This window comes from Protopterus annectens, chromosome 6.part0 (genome assembly GCF_019279795.1).
Source record: "Protopterus annectens isolate FY-2018-M chromosome 6.part0, PAN1.0, whole genome shotgun sequence".
Classification (NCBI taxonomy): domain Eukaryota; kingdom Metazoa; phylum Chordata; order Ceratodontiformes; family Protopteridae; genus Protopterus; species Protopterus annectens.
The window spans coordinates 1,841,373,435-1,841,389,767 of NC_056737.1; the positions used below are offsets into that span (position 1 = coordinate 1,841,373,435).

At 41.8% G+C, this 16,333-nt stretch overlaps 1 protein-coding gene across 3 annotated transcripts in view; it reads right to left on the reverse strand.

Moving 5' to 3' along the window:
* The window catches only part of STAT1 (signal transducer and activator of transcription 1), a 1,683,855-nt gene that overhangs the window by 445,461 nt on the left and 1,222,061 nt on the right, over nt 1-16,333 (reverse strand). For all 3 annotated transcript variants that reach the window (XM_044075195.1, XM_044075193.1, XM_044075194.1), the window contains one exon: nt 6,875-7,014. In XM_044075195.1, the coding sequence (XP_043931130.1) occupies nt 6,875-7,014 (140 nt within the window). The remainder of the gene's footprint in view (nt 1-6,874; nt 7,015-16,333) is intronic.

Sequence of the window (16,333 nt, forward strand, 5' to 3'; positions counted from 1 at the left end):
CTCACGGTCAGGGGGATGGACCAAGTAACTCTCCTGGGCTAGTTTTTTGTTGGTGGCAGGTACTACCACCATAGCATCTACAGGGGACCCTTTATTCAACGCTGGTCTGTTTATTCCCCCTGGCTCAAAATTTTGTCTGGGCATTTAGGGATTGGTTCCACAATGTCCAGCTCCTTCCAAGCCCATGAGGTGACCAAGTCCACCAAGGGATCTGTGGGAAGGGACACCCAGGAAGTAGACGGGCCTGTGCCGAAAGCCTCCAGGAACACGGATTTGTCCGAGAAAGGTTTTGCGGCAGACCAACCTCCCCACTGGCATAAAATTTCCATGATGTCTCTGAAGGAGACATCCTCGGGAAGTGACCTGGGGGAAACTTCCCCGTCATCCATATCCGTGTCCTCAGTGAGGGACTCGGGGGAGGAGTCCAAGTGCCTCCTCTTGCACATATGCTTGCGAGGGACCACTCCGGTGGGGCTTTCTGGAGGGAACTCGCAAACCACTTGTTCCTCAGGGGGAACCACCTGGGGCTCCTCGAGCACGGGCTGTCCCTCTGGTAAAATGATGGGATTCGCACACAAAGCAGAAGGAGTCGGGTTGGAGTCCGAAGATATAGTCAGGGGTCTCAATCCATTGGAGAGAACTCTTTCTACACTGTCAAACGCCGAGGGAGAACGAACTTCCTGGGACACCAGTAAGGAAACCGCTCTCCCTGGATCTGACGCAAGAATTGGAGTCGGGCCCGAAGTAGATGGCTCTCCAAGGGGGACTTGACCTGACAACGTCAGAGCCAATTGAAAACGTTCCATCCCCTTGGATCTGACACCCAGGCTCCGATTCCGAAAGCCACTCGGATCCAAACTGGTCAGATCCGACACACTCCAGGCAGCTACTGGCATCAAGGAGAAAGGTACCATCGGCGCCGACCCCCTGACTAGGGCCATTCTTGGATCCATGTACTCCGAAACCAGGTGTCGGATCAGAGAAGGAGATATTGGTGTAAAGAAGGGAAGCGAGCTCTCCCCTCCAGAGGGAGAGGGGGCTGGGTAAGACTCCCATCTGAATTTGTGTGAATGAACCTCCGCATCATTTTTATCCATGCCGACTTCAGAGAGGCTGTGGGTGGACCGCAATGAAACCACGGACACCAACCTGGCGGGTCAAGGAACTGAGGCTCTAGAGGTTGGTCAAAGCTCCTCTGGCTCCAGAGAAAATCTAGGAGATCAGAGCTGACGGGAGTCACGGTGCCTAGACTGACTTTTAGCAGGAGATCCTGAAAGAGCCAAAAGGTCCAGGGACCTCTTTCTTTTTTCTGGATGGTGCTCTCTCTCTCTCTCCTTCTCTCTGCCTTTTCTGCACTCCGCTTCTGCAGGCTCAGAAGTAGGAAGGTGGCTCCCAGCCTGGGAGGGAGGAGAAGGAAGGACAACAGTAGAAGGAGAGGTGGCCACAGCAACAGCTGTGACTGAAGCAGAAGAGGAGGCGGCCACCTCCGTAGAAGGTAGCAGGCCCTTCAAAACTAACTTGGCCCGCTGATCCATGAGGGCGCACGGGTTAAAACTGTGCAAACAGAACAGTCTTTGTTCAAATGGCCTGCACCTAAACACAGCGCACAAATAGTGTGGCTATCAGCAGGTAACAATTTGTGGCCACACTCAGTGCACCTCTTAAACACTTGCTTGGGAAGATCTGCCATGTCCCACCATAAGAGTAAACTTCAAACAAACTTAAACAAGTTATTTAAACAAGTTTTAGCAACACGCGCCACTCATCACACACTCAGACAAGCACACGGAAGGCTGAGGGGAGTGGGGAAGACAATTATAAACTAAAACTACCTAACTACCTAAAAGCTAAGAAAAATGCTTTAACTTGAAGCACCAGCAAGGGGAGGAAGAGAGAAAACCTACACTAGCAAATACACACACTCAAAAACACTAAAAAAGACAGAAACTCTACTCATAACTTGGAGCTCAAGAATCACGATGCTTAGGCTAGTTGCAGAAAACGAGATCTGGGGGATGGAAGGTAGTGGTAGTGTATTATCGGTAAGGGGAGGAGCTTGGAGCAGATGCTAGTGAAGCTGCAGGTTCGGATCCGATACGGATCTGGTACAAATAGGTTGAAGATCAGATGAAGTAAACTACTTCAGATCTGTCCATTGCCAAACTCTCACTGCCTCTCGACAAAGAGGATAAGAACATGCCCCCCCCCAGTTGAGATACAGACAATAGACATACTGTCCATCTGTACTGCAATCACACCTCTGGGAACAGCATCCTGAAAAGTCTGTAACACAAGAAGGACAGCTCTCATCTCCATGACATTGCTGTGGATGTTGTCCTCTGCAGAAGACCAGGACCCTTGAACTGTCTTCCCTTTGAAATGCCCGTCCCCCGCAGAAGGAAGGCATCTAAGGTGACTGTGACTGAGGGAGATGGAGTGCAAACAGTCTCCTGTTGGTCATTAAAGGAGACTCCAACCACCAACAAATATGGCTGTGACCCACATTTGTCAACCATACTGGGAAGTCCACTGGGTGAGTTAGGAAAGACCATTGGATGGCAAAGTCCATTGCAGAGCACTCATATGATACCTGGCTAGAAGAACCAATCCTAGAGATGCTGCCATGTGACCTAAGAGTTTTGAAATTGCATTAGCTGGAGGTTTGAACAGCGCAGGCACCGACAGTCCCTGAGCATGAAAGCTGATCACTCTGGAGTTCAGAAGCCTGGCAATATAACAGACTGTATCCAAGTGGCAACCCATGAACTCTAATATCTGAACATGCTGTAAGCTCAACTTTAGGTAACTGGCTGTAATGCCTAATTGGTTGCACATTTGGAGTAAGGTATCCCTGGCCATGATCAATAATGATCTTGTTGAGGCAGAAAGGAGCCAATCATCCAGGTAAGTGAAGACCTGGAACTGCTGCAGCCGAAGCTAGGGTGCCACCATTGCCACACACTTGGTGAACACACCCAGGATGGCTGTGGTGAGACCAAATGGCAGGATTCTGAACTGGTAGTAACTAACCCCCAGTTGGAAGCACAGGAACCTCCTTGAGCACGTTTCTATCTTTAAATGATGGTGGGCCTCCTTGAGGTCTAATGAGCATATCCAATTGCCCTTTCTCACCAGATATAAAATGGACTACACTGTAATCATCTGGAATTTGATTTGTTCCATGAAAGGATTCAGTTTGCTTAAATCTATAATAGGCCTAAGGTCCTTGTTGTTTTGGTATCAAAAAGAATCTTGAATACACCTTGGATCCTCATTGGTCTGGTAGGACCTCTTGGATCACGTGGTTTATGGGCACCTTGTGAATCTCTAATGCTACCTGCAGTCTCTAATGGGGTGGAATATCTGGGAGACGTTTGTGTCAAAACTTTGGAATTTCAAAAAAGAGAATGGAATGGCCTCTGGATATGACGCTTAACTTCCATGTGTCTGAGTTGATGGCCTCCCATGCTTCTGGGTGAGCAAGACGACCCCCAACTGCCTTCAGAGTAGGACAGTTGGGCAAACCTTCAGGGTTGCTGAAAGGGCCTGCCGGAGAAAGTTCCATGGAAACCTTGAGTCTGCAGACTGCCTGTGCCCAGCGAGCAGCATCCATTATGTCCTCCTGGCCTCGGGAGGAGACCTCTAAAGCAGCATCTTCAGAAGACTGCTATGACTATCTGAAAACGAGGCACTTACCCCCCTTCTGATTCTTAGAAAAGGAATTCTTAGAGGGGTGGCAAAACTCACTCCTATTGCTGACAGCATCTTCTTGTCTTGCTCTCTTCTAGTTAAGAGTATCCTTAATTTTTGGCCTGAACAAGGAAGAGCCATCAAATGGGGCATTAATGAAAGACGACTTGAAACAATCCGCAAAGTTGCATAATCACATCCAAATGTGGCATCATATGGTAATGCCAGAACCAATCACTTGGGAAGCTCCATTAGCTGCACTGGAAATAAGCTTCATGGAGATGTTGGTAATAGATAGCAGGGTAGGCAACTGAGACTCCTGCATCTTTTGAATTTCCAGAAGCTGCTGCATCTTAACATTCCTTGACACTTCAGACACCAGGTAATGTTGGAGTCCAGTCAAGTGTGATAAGTAATTAAGTGCCCTCAATGTGAATGCAGCTGAGGCATAAGAGTGCTTCCCTACATGGTCCAAAGCCTGCGACTCCCTATTTGGGGGATGGACTGAAGACCGTTCTTCAGAAATCTCCTTGGTGGCACCGCGACTGCACTGAAGGCCAAACCCTTACTCCAATGTGGTCAGTCCTTGCAGAATGCAAACATTTCACTTGGCGTCTTGGGAATGGGATTCACTCTGTCGGTTTCCTTCCATGCCCTCTGAGACACTAGGTCTATAAATGTGCCTGGAGAGAGAGAATCACCCAAGGCATGAATGGGCCCATGCCAAAGGCCTCCAAAAATACCGACTCCTCTAGAGAGGGGTCTTCAGTGGTCCATTCTCCACATTTATGAAGAGGTTTCAAGAGATTGCCAAATGAGGCATCTTCCTACAGAGATTTAGGGAACCCCCCCTCTACTTCCTCAAGATCAGTATCCGCTGTGAGAGACTCTTTGGTGGAGTCATGGTGTTTCCTCTTACACCTCCTCTTCCCTGAAATCTCTTGCTATGGTGATGCTGGAGGAGAGGGGAAAGAGGCAGGAAGCTCTGCTAAGGGAACAAGATGGAGACTGACTGATGCAGGCTGTCCAGGAGTACAGACGACTGGTCACAGATCTAGACAAGAAAGGGCATGGGACACTGGCTGAATAAACGAGACCCATCACTTTAGAGGATAACATCCTTTCCATAACATCGAAAGCAGAAGCAGACGCTGGTCTCCTGGAACCAAGGGTCCCAGTAACAGAATATACCAGAGACACACCTGAGGTTAAGGGAGCTACGGCTAGCCCTGAGGTCATGACTGGAGCCAAGCTGTCAAAAATTGAAGCTACGAGTGGAAAAGACAAACTTGAAGCAGGGACTAACAACCCTGACCCAGAAATTCCAGCCTCAACTCCAAGGCTCCAAGGTCCAAACAGCCCCGCAGTAGTCAGAGTCAAACTCAGATCCAAGGAGGCTGAGGGAGGAAGCCAGATAGATAGATCCAAAGGTTCGGGAACCAGACCCGGATCTAAAGGAACAGGGCCTAATTATATCTTAACCTGCAAAAAAGGACCTCATCAGCTGCTCCAAGTCAGAAGCTTTAATACTGCTCATTGACCTCAATAACCGGATGGATGAAGCTGCTGACGGGAGCTTGGAGGGTCATTTCGATAATGACAAACCTGTATACCAGATCTGAGCCAGGGACACTTGGAACCAGGGTGGGAAAGGTGATGAATCCAGGGTAACTCCAGTGGGGTAGATGGTGAAAAAGGGGAAGCTGTCTTACTTGAAGGAGCCCCTTTGACCAGGAAAGGGCTGGGAAGGCTCGGAGTTAGTAACAAAGCTTTACTTGTGGTTGGCACTGAGGTAATCGGCTTCAAGGAGTCGGAGTAGGTGTTGGTGCTGGGGCAACTGAAAGCTGTGAGATCTTTAGGTCTGGTGAGCCCAAGAAAGAATATCTGGGACAGAAGTAGAGGAGGACATTTTCTGCCCCCCCACCCCACCCAGATGATATGGAGCCCTGCAATCTATGTTTACTGGACCTGACCTTCAGGGCTGAGGGAGAGGGGGAGAGGACAAAGCACATAAAGGGCCAGTGGGAAGAAGGCCCTTGAGGACCAACTTGGCAAGATACTCATTAACAGCCCTGGACCCAAACCCTTCAAAACCGAACACACAGGGTCCAGGTGCGACACTCCCAAACAATATAAACATCTGTCGTGCGTGTCCTGTGATGGGAACTTATGCCAGCAGGCAATGCATATTTTGAAACCTTTTTCCTTAGAGGACAAAACACTATCACCACGAAATACCAAGGAAAATATCCAAAATATTATTATATCTGCTAATATGCTACAACTATTATATTATACCTACTTCTAATAAGGCAAGATACACACACACAAATCTACAGCAAGACCAAACGTTGGGAAGCCTATCCAGAGAACAACATCCTTAAACTACAACTACTTAACTACCTACCTATCACAAACAACACTAACTATGCTAACAGTAATTAAAGGGTAAGGGAAGAAGAAATTACAAGACAAAAAATTACTATAATAAGCTTTGCAAAAGTATATGCCCAAGTGGAGCCAGATCGAGCTGCTGACAAGAATGGCAGCAGACTAGATCTGAGAAGTAGGGTGAAGAGTGGGTGGATTTTGGGTAAGGGAGGTGGATTCTGGCGAGGTTTATGTCTTAAGGAATTGGCAGGTGTTGGATCCGATAACCCACAGGTTGAAGCCAGATGGAGCAAGCAACATCAGGTAAGTCATCAGATGTCAAGAAAATGAAAGTTATAAATTCTACAAAAACAGAAAGGAAGTTCCCTAAAAGGGCAACTTATCTGAGTGATGTTTGACTCCAAGGTGTGGCCTGTCCCAAATGACTGATTTGTACAACATGTAATGTACAGGGCAAGAAAAGCTACAGATATACATCCACACATCAGTCTTTATACCATGAGCTTGGAGACATCCCAGGTGAAGGTGAAATTGGCTGGCCAAGGGAAAATAAGTACTTGGCTCTGAAAATTTGGCCAGTCTGGACCACTGCCTGTTTCAGGATTCCCTGAAGTAATGACTGTAGCAGTGAACCACACAATAGCAACCATGTTTTTAATGCAAGAATATCAAAGAAAACACAGGATGCTTATGAGGGCACACACAATGATAATTTTCTGAACTAGTCCTCTGATTTCCTCTTCCGGTCTGTTTCTGAGTTTACTAAAGCATTTAAAATAAGCAGATAACTCACCATTTTGTGACCTTTCCACCCAAGTGAAAGTGATAGCTCCTTCTCTGCTACTTTCACTAAACCTCAACAGGAAAGTTCCAGGTGTCTGATCTTTCAATAAAGTTCGTTCTTTGTCTTTACTTACAAAGCCCATGACCCACCTGAAAATCAAAAATCATATTTATTCATTTTAGTACTGATTTAACAAGAATGAGTATATTATGTCTTCAATCAAAGACTGCTAAACAATTTGTATTAGCTCAGAAAGGAATATGAATGTGGCTTGGTTGCACAGTTGGCAAAATGATGGCCTTTCTTGCATTATGAAAGTATGATCACTTATTGTAATTGCAAAAATCAACAAACAGCTAAATGTTTACAAAACATCAGCTCACTGCATTAAGCTGTCATATTACACAACTGACACGACTTAAATAAAATCAGTTCAGGGCTTCAAAGCTATGCCACATACACTTACCCATGAAGCTGCATGTTATACATCATAATTTCATAAAATGGTGAGTAATTCATAATGGTAAGGTTTGACTAACAGTTTTCAAAGAAGTCTAACACAGAGAAAAGATACAAACTGCACACCTTTGTGCTAGGATTCTAAGGACATAAAGTGCTGATGCAGGCTCTTATGCATCACATTGCTGGAATTAGGGAGTACAACATACCTCTGCTATTATAAACACTGTGGTCTGTAATGAAGTAATCTCAAATAGCAGTAAAAGAAAACTAATAATGTTGCATCTGGCATCTCAAAAGTGATAACGGAGACAGGGCACTGTAGAGTATTTTCTCTTGCCTCATGGTTGTGTGACCACAGAACTAGCATAGTTAAGAAGAGAGTTGTGGGGTGCAAATAAATAAAATACACACACACACACACACACACACACACACACACACACACACACTGCTCTGCATTTTTAGGTTGGCTTTAGCAGATGTTTGTTGGTCTTTGTTACTTATTTTAATTTATAATGGTCATGCAGTTGTTTTCTTGTGATGCTGTTTTTATTCACCGTTTATACTGTGAGATTTATGATGTTGGTGGTCTAGATTAACTGACATGAATCCATTGCAAGTGGCCAAATAAAATAATATGGTTCCTGTTATATGATCGAAGAAGCAATTCTTTGAATGCGTTTTGATCGAACTTGAAAGCATGAAACAGCAAAAGAGCGAAACGACATATAAGCGATTTCTGTCCCTGGGAAAGAAATTGCTTGGCCGCCTCTGTTACTTTTCCGTTTTCATCACTGTAGTGCGATCTCAGAGTTAGTATAGTTAAGTGGGGGGGATATTTTTATTTATTTATTTTTTTGTTGTGGAACAGCGATTTTTTTCCCCCTGGGGAAAAAAAATCAGTGTTCCGAGTGTTCGGGATTGTAAGCTTTCACTTACTTGGGATCGATAAATCAGCATTTGCTTTTTTAAATGTTCGCTGATTTAATATAAACCCAGATAAAAGACTGTTGAGAATAATGTTTACTGAACACGTCATAAAAATAATTTAACTCTGCAGTTAGAAGGCAGGACAGCATATATATTTTTATACTTATTCTCTTGTTTAATGTGTAAATTGAATGCATGAAGGACCATTTTAAGCCATGACATAGATCAAAAGCACAGTTACAAAGAAAATACAGGTTTAAATAAATCAAAATGCAGCACACATGGTGAAGCAGAGACTACAGTATTTGTAGCAGTAGGCTGGCAAGCACATACAGCTGTCTAAAATCAGGTAGACAAAGAATGGTGAACTACATACAATGCAAAAATTACTACCATGATAACCTTAGATAAGTGAACAGCAAATATAGTCCTGGGCCCTATGGAAAACGGAACTTAGTAAGACTAAAGTTCTATGGCTTTGTTCAGAAGTTTCAGGTGGATAGCAATGAGTGATGCAATTTTTTACAGTATTTGCAAATGACATTTAAAAAAGGTATGTGATGGTTAGTTAATGAAACAGTTCTAAGTCATAAATTAAATTCTGTGATTGAAACAGGATGTATGCAAGAGCAAAAATACAAAATCTGCCTGCTTTTAAAGAATGGACATCTTAAAGTCAGATGCTGTATCAGTGTATATTCTGCAAGTTTCTGTATGCAACAGACTAGGTAGGCTTCTAATTTTTTCTTAAGACAGGCTGGCAGGTCATTCCATAAAACAGGAAACAATCTAGAAAATATATTTTCCCTCAGGATAATGTTGCAATGAGAGACAGCACCAATGTCTTGTAGACTCCGTGAATAACATGACTGACAAGTAGAAAGCAGGCTACATAAGGCAAGATAATAACTGTTTTGGAGAATTTATGAGAAAGTTATTCATGTTACTTCAGGAACTTGCATCTTTGTGATTATCTGCAGCAGTCAGTGGTTTGATCCAATGAGATGACCAAGCTAAATCCTTCTCATCCCTGGACTCAGTCAATCACTTTTTAAAATACATTTATTGAATTATACATTTATTGAATTATCACTTGTGACAGAGTCAAAATTACATTTTTATAAAAGTAAATAAACCATATCAGTAAGTTCACATTTTCAAACATAAAACATCACATACATTCTTCTATACAATATAACCAATCCAACATTACATACATTTTTCAATTCCTGCCTTTTCTAAAAGTTCATTCCTCCTCTAGAACATTTTTCTAGATGTAATGTTCCACAATTTCCATTTTTTCTATGCAATTCAGTCCTACAATCTTCTAAAGATCCCACTTCTTCTTTTACCTCTGTTCCTATATTCATTACTTCAAGAATGGTTGGTTTAGACTTTGATATTCATTTTCTAACATTGATTTTTTTATACACACCAGAATTAGGTTTATAGTCTTCAGTCCACATGCCTTCTTGGCCTCTTCCCATTCTATTATCTTTCTCTCTAATCATTTGTTCCCAATACCTTGGTTCAATTGCCAGCTTCCTCCACTAAATTCCATCCCCTCTTGTCTAACCTCTGTACCCTTAACTGTGGCCATCCCTACTGGCAGAATCTCCTTTCTCCATTCCCATGTTGGCTTAGATCTTAGTATACTTTCTGCTACTTTATGAATATAATATTCTGTATAACTGTTGTTATTCTCCTTAAGGATTTGCATCACAAATCCACTCTGACCTTATTTCTTGAATTTCCCCACCTGCTTCATCATCATCCCTTTTCACTTTGAATTACAGCTTTCTGCCTGTGCTATGTATGTGAGCCTTAACTGTGTAGCTCTAAAATATCCTTTCAAATCAGGTATCCCTAAAGCTCCTTGTTCTATTGGAAGGATCAACTTAACACACTTAACTTTTGCCCTCTTCCCCTCCCAGATAAAATCTGTCAACTCTTTATTAATTGCTATCTACTTCTCTCATTGATACAAAATATGCCTGACCTGTGTATAAAACTAAAGGGACTAAAAGGAATTTTTTGCTTGTATCTTGCTATTCATATCCATGGGCAGTAGCTTCCAGTTTCTTAGCTTTTGTATTATCTTTTTAGTCTCTTCCCATGTATGCTTAACTGCATAACAGAGTCTTTTTTTAAACTATACTCCTAAATAGCTAATTTTATCATGTCTCCATTAATAAAGGTATTTTTAAACCAATTCATGTGCACGTTCATAGTTTACAGTAACAGTCTTTGTTTTATCTTCATTAATTTTTACATCCCTAAAAACTTGGAACTGTCTCTGAATGCTCCACAACAATGAGATTTCCTTTTCTGGTTTTATTAGTACAAAATAATACCAATTTCAAATAAAGCCAACTTTTCTTGATTACCATACCAATTATATCCTTGAACTTCTGAGTCTCTTATTTTCCTTGCCAATAGTTCTAAATATAATGCAAATAACAAAGGGGAAGGAGGACAATCCTACCTGGTTCCTTTGTACAGACAGGAACCCTACCACTTTGTTTCTGATCCCTCTATATCCTCCTAATTAACTGTATCATTGTATCAGGGAATGCAGGCTGCGGTGGTGCAGTGGTTCTCCGGTTCAATTCTCGGCTGGAGCACCTTCTGTGTGGAGTCTGCATGTCCTCCCCGCGGTCGAGTGACGGAGTGACGTTTAAAGACATGCTGGTAGGTGCATGCGTGAATGGGTGTGCCTTTGTGGAAGGTTGGGTGTCGGGCTGGCACCTCGGCACCATAAAAATCTACTGCCAATCATAAGCGGACCGGAGTTCCGTTGTGGGAACCCCTAATTGGGAAAAGCCGAAAGACATTACTACTGTATCAGGGAATGCAAATGCTTCCATTGCTCTAATCTTAGCTTACTCTGTCAAATGCTTTCTCTGCATTAAGTCCCACAAACAGCTGCCATAAAACATAACATTCTGCTTCCCTCTGGGTCATCATTGTTTTATTAATGTTGTCAAATGTTTGCCTCCCATCCTGAAAACCACAGTGATCCAAATATACATACTCTAATCATGGTTTAAAATTGAAATGGGTCCATATGAAGCTGGATCTGATGAGTCTTTACTGTCTTTAGGTATTACAGCCACTACAGTTTTTTTATACAAGGGGTTGGTGCTTCCCCCCCTTTTAAAAGGGTCTATTTTAAATTATTGAACAGAACAAATGTCGAACGGCCGAAATATCAAAAGTGCCGTTCACATTACTTGGTTTTGTGGGGGGCACCCCCGCTAATTATATATACCAGCTCAGAGATCGCACTACAGTGAGGAAAGGGCAAAATTCCCGATCTTCACTGCACCCCAATCCCACAAACCAGAACTCGATGAATGGCACTTTCGATATTTTGGCCGTTCAACATTCGTTCTGTTTGATAATTTAATATAGACCCTTTTAAAACACTCTTAAAACCTCCCAGATCTTTACACTTTCTTTCCTCCTATCTTCAAAACTTCCACTGGAATACCATCTATTCCTGGAGATCTTCTTGCGGACTGGTTATACATCACCATTTTTATCTCATCTTTTCCTATTCTAACTATTAAATGTTTTGAGGCCCATCTAACTTTGGCATATTTAAGTCTTACATAAATATCCCCATTTGTGCTTCCTCTTGATTTCCTCATTTCTTTGCTTTAAAAATTCCAAAATAACTCTAATACTTCTACAAGTTCTCTGGCTATTTTTCTTGTCAAAAGTTCCTTAAGTTTGGCAAAAAACCTTTCTACTTTCTGCTGCCTAAGTCGTTGTGCTAAAAGTTTCTGTGCTCTGGAGTTATTTTTCAAAAAATAGTTGCTTAACCGCAATCTTTCTACACTCATGCATATTATCCAGGTACTCCCTTATTTTCACTATAACTCTACAGTTACACCTCTTCTGGATCTGTGAGATTCACCTTAGCCTGTGATAGTTTAAACTTTGTCAGCCCCTCAAAATTATTATTGTTACTTCTTATATGTTCATAGGATGATATCAGGCTATTGGCCTGGAGGCCCTTATAAGCCTAGCTAAGAATGTCACCCATGTTCCCACAGAGTCAGCACCTGTTCTCCCTGTCCAGCAGGGGCACAGGTGGGATCTCAGGGGCATATTTTCTGTTTGCCATCCAGTTATTCAGGTTCCTCTTAAAGAGGGCTAGTGAGGTACTCTGCTTGACATGGAGAGGGAGTTTATTCCAGAGATGGGGGAGTCAGTGGGACACAAATCTATCCCGCCAGCAAGTTCTACTAATGTCAATGACCAGGTTGAGGCCTTGCATGTGGGATGCACGGGTGCAGTTTGACTTATGGATATGCAGCAACTCCATCAAGGCTGAGTTTGAGATTCTGAGATGGGCTTGTATGCCAGACACAGGTCACCTCCAAGCAGTCTGTACAAGACTGAGTAGAGAGAGACAGGGCTTTTAGCATATCTGTATAGGATAAGTGTTGGAGACCCTGTATTTTCCTGGTCAGGAACCTTTGTGTTCTCTCCAACTGCTGCTTGTGCTTGGCAAGGTACAAGATGAAGGAGCACTGTACTCGATAATGGGTCTGATAAGGGAGGAGTACAGGGATGTTATGACCTTTTTTTTTCCTGGATGAAATACCCTTACTTATGAGGTGGGCCACGTAGAAAGTCTTCCGTACAATGGAGGCAACGTGGTGGTCAAAAGTAAGGTTGCTATCAACCTGGGTGCCCAAGTCCCTCATGACTGATTGTGTGCTTAGTACTTATTTCTTTATTTCTACCTTATTTTAATTTTCACTTTCATTTTATCCCACTCAATAGCTATAACTTCTGAAGTACTTTATATCTTCCTTAATAACTTCTGAATAATTTCCACTATCCATTCTTTACATTCCATTGTTTTTAACAGTTAGGTGGGGAAGCAAAAAAGTCTCATTTTTACTTCATTAACCTGCATTTTTATCTTAGTAATTATTAGCACATACTCTTAAATAGTTACAGGATGTGTGTCAAAGCTCTCAATGAAAAGCACATGTTCCTGTGAAATATAATTTCTACCTCGCCTAGTTCAGTTATTGTACCTTGGGGAAATAACATGTAAATTCTTTCTGAGTACCTAGTACTGAATTTACATCTTCCATACCAAATATTTTCATAAATGTCTTCAGAACTCCACCTTCTTTTGTTATATTTTCCCTTTCAGGCCCTCCAGGTACATTTTCATTGTTGCAAATCAAATTCCAGTTCCCACCTACAAGTAATATTCCCTGCTGAAAGGTGATTACCTCTCCCAAAATTTTCTTAACCTCCTTAACAGCAGTTTTAGATATAATGTAAATATATGCCAGTGTAAACATCATCCCTTCCTAGAAGCTCCTTACTACAAATCTACCATTATAATTTTTTTTCTCTTCTATCAGTATCAGAGTTCCTCTAGCAATTAATATACACACTCTTCCCTTTTCCCTGATATTCTGCTGAATATCCATCCTGAAATCCTTTCTTTATCAGGTTTACATGCTTAGTTCTTTCTAAATGTGTCTCCTGTAGCACTGCTATTTGCATTCCTCATTTATTAATATAATTAAATATTCTTTCCTTTTTGTTTGTACCTGAAAGACCATTCACATTCCAAGATAATATGGAAAGTGTCACCACTATAAGAAGAAGTCATTACTCTGCCCTATTATCTATGACAGCTATTTTAAAATTCTGCTTCCGGGTTTTGTAATACATGTACCCACTAATGTGCGACAGTTTGACCTTTTATAGGTTCATAGGTTCATACTAGGCTATCTGCCCTGGGGCAATTACAAGCCTAGCCCGATTTTGTTTGGCTTACGCCACCCCTTGATTTGAGTATACTGTGCCCTTTTTAAGGTTTAGTTTACTAGCAGGTTTTTTTTCTTATTTCTATTTGAACCTATGTCACATTTTACAATATTTTTTGTTTTAACCACCCCATCACCTGTTAACTTAATACAAGCACACAAAACTATGTATATCTTCAAACAATGAAGTTTAACTTTCTAATAGGAACAAATGTCCCAAACAGATAGCTGAAAACACAGGCCTTATCTAACCTAAAGTTGAGGTTGTCCATGCTAAGATGCATGTTACTGCCTATGCTCCTACTTGTACTAAATGGTGTTTTTATCTTTACTCTTTTCCCAGATGTGAAAAACAAACTGCATACTTTCAGTAAACATTAACTTTTAGCCTTGAAGAAACCACAGTTTGTCTTTTTTACTGCCCTATAACCACCTGCTATCTCCATGGAAATGCAAGAAACAATGTAGCCCTTTGACGCAAGCTTCTAAAGACATGCTGAAACTTTTACTGCTAAAGGAAATTTTTCATTACATTTCGTGCACTCTTATTACTTGTTTCCAATTAAAACATGTTATTAGATTAAGCCAAGGGTCTTAATCCAGGCACTCACTTATGCAAATATTTGCACCCCATCCTCCTCTCAAAAACCCATTAACTTAAATATGTTTTTGTCTGGCCTTTTTTCTCATTTTGCTTTGTGATGCCTACATTTCCTAATACTAAAAAAGGAAGAAAGAAAGAAAAAGAGAAAGACATAAGACATTTGTTTACTTTTGTACCTTTATCACATACAACAATAACTAAAAATGTTTTACTGTAAAACATGTAATTGATCACATGAAATTCTGTTAAGAACAGAAATTGTTTTGCTTACAGTTACCATTTTCATTCCCCCTCCTTTCTCCTTAGTATCCTTCCAAACATTAAGACATGAAGTAAGGCAAAAGTACAGTTTTGTACCAACCATAAATGTAGATGTTCGAAGATCCACATTGCTGCAGTCCTAACACTTGGGTAGTCCGCTGTCCAGTTGTTGGCCCATATACCAAAGTATAAGGAGGACGCCGGTCAAGGCGCATCTGACATCATCACATCAGGACAGGTAAAATATGCGCACTGAATGACATATCATCTTTTTCTTGCCCCAGATGCAGAAAGACCTAGAAAAAAAGTAAAAAGAAAAAAAAAAAAACAACAAACCTCCTGTACTGTACCTAATATATAAACAATACAAATTTACAAACAAAAATAACCCCCCCACACCACACCCCTCCCACACAGGGAAAAGAGGAGGGGAGGAGACTGTCATTGCATGCTTCGAACATCTACATTTATGGTAGGTACAAACTGTGTCATAAGCCTCATTTCATCATCTCACATTGCTACAGTCCTTGCACTTGAGAGCAGAGAGGATGGTGAGGGGATAAGGAAACTATGGCTGCACTGGAGCAGCCTGCAACACAGCAGTGCAGCAGTGGCCCTGGATTTTTAATTTAGAATAGCAGGTGGTAATGCTTGGAGAAAGTATGCACTGAACTCCAAAGTTCCAGTTCGAAAAACATCCAATGCCAAAGCCCAGTAGTTGCCATGCAGTGCTGTTGAAGTGCCTAGCCTAATGAGGCCTAATCCCAGCTGGAATCTCCTTGAATAACATGGAATAATGCAATGCAATGCATGCAAGATATAGTTTGTTTTGATACAGGCTTGCCCTGCAAACTCAAAACAAAAGAAGCAAAACTCAAAGCAAAAGAAACAAAGATCAGTGTGTTTAAAAAAAAATCCCCCAGCCTGCTTAAATAAAAATTGTGCAAAATCTTTCCCCTAATTTGAAGGATCTCCCTTCCCTATTTGGGGATCTAAAAAGAAAAAGTAGGCAAGAAAATTTTAAAGCCACACCAGAAACCACCACCAGCATTACATAAGAGAGAGTGAATATGAAATGATACCCTATCCCCTGGAAGACAAAAAGGCTGGGAAATAAAGAAGGCAGCCTGCAAAGAAAAGCTTTCTTGCACAGAAGTAAACAAAAACAAAAAGCAGTCTCCATGACAAGTATTTCAATTCAGCAGTAGTCAAGAGGTTCAAAAGGGTTGTAGAGTAATCTTCTCACAAAATTGAGGGAGGTCCCAGGAGTAGGTAGGATTGCCTGGGGAAATATATTCTTGCCTCCTTCTAAAAAATTGCTTGAACAAAATCATAAAAACAATGGTGTAAGGTACAATAGGGAGGAGCTAAAAGAATGCACAAGAGTTCCCCATGGAAGAAAAA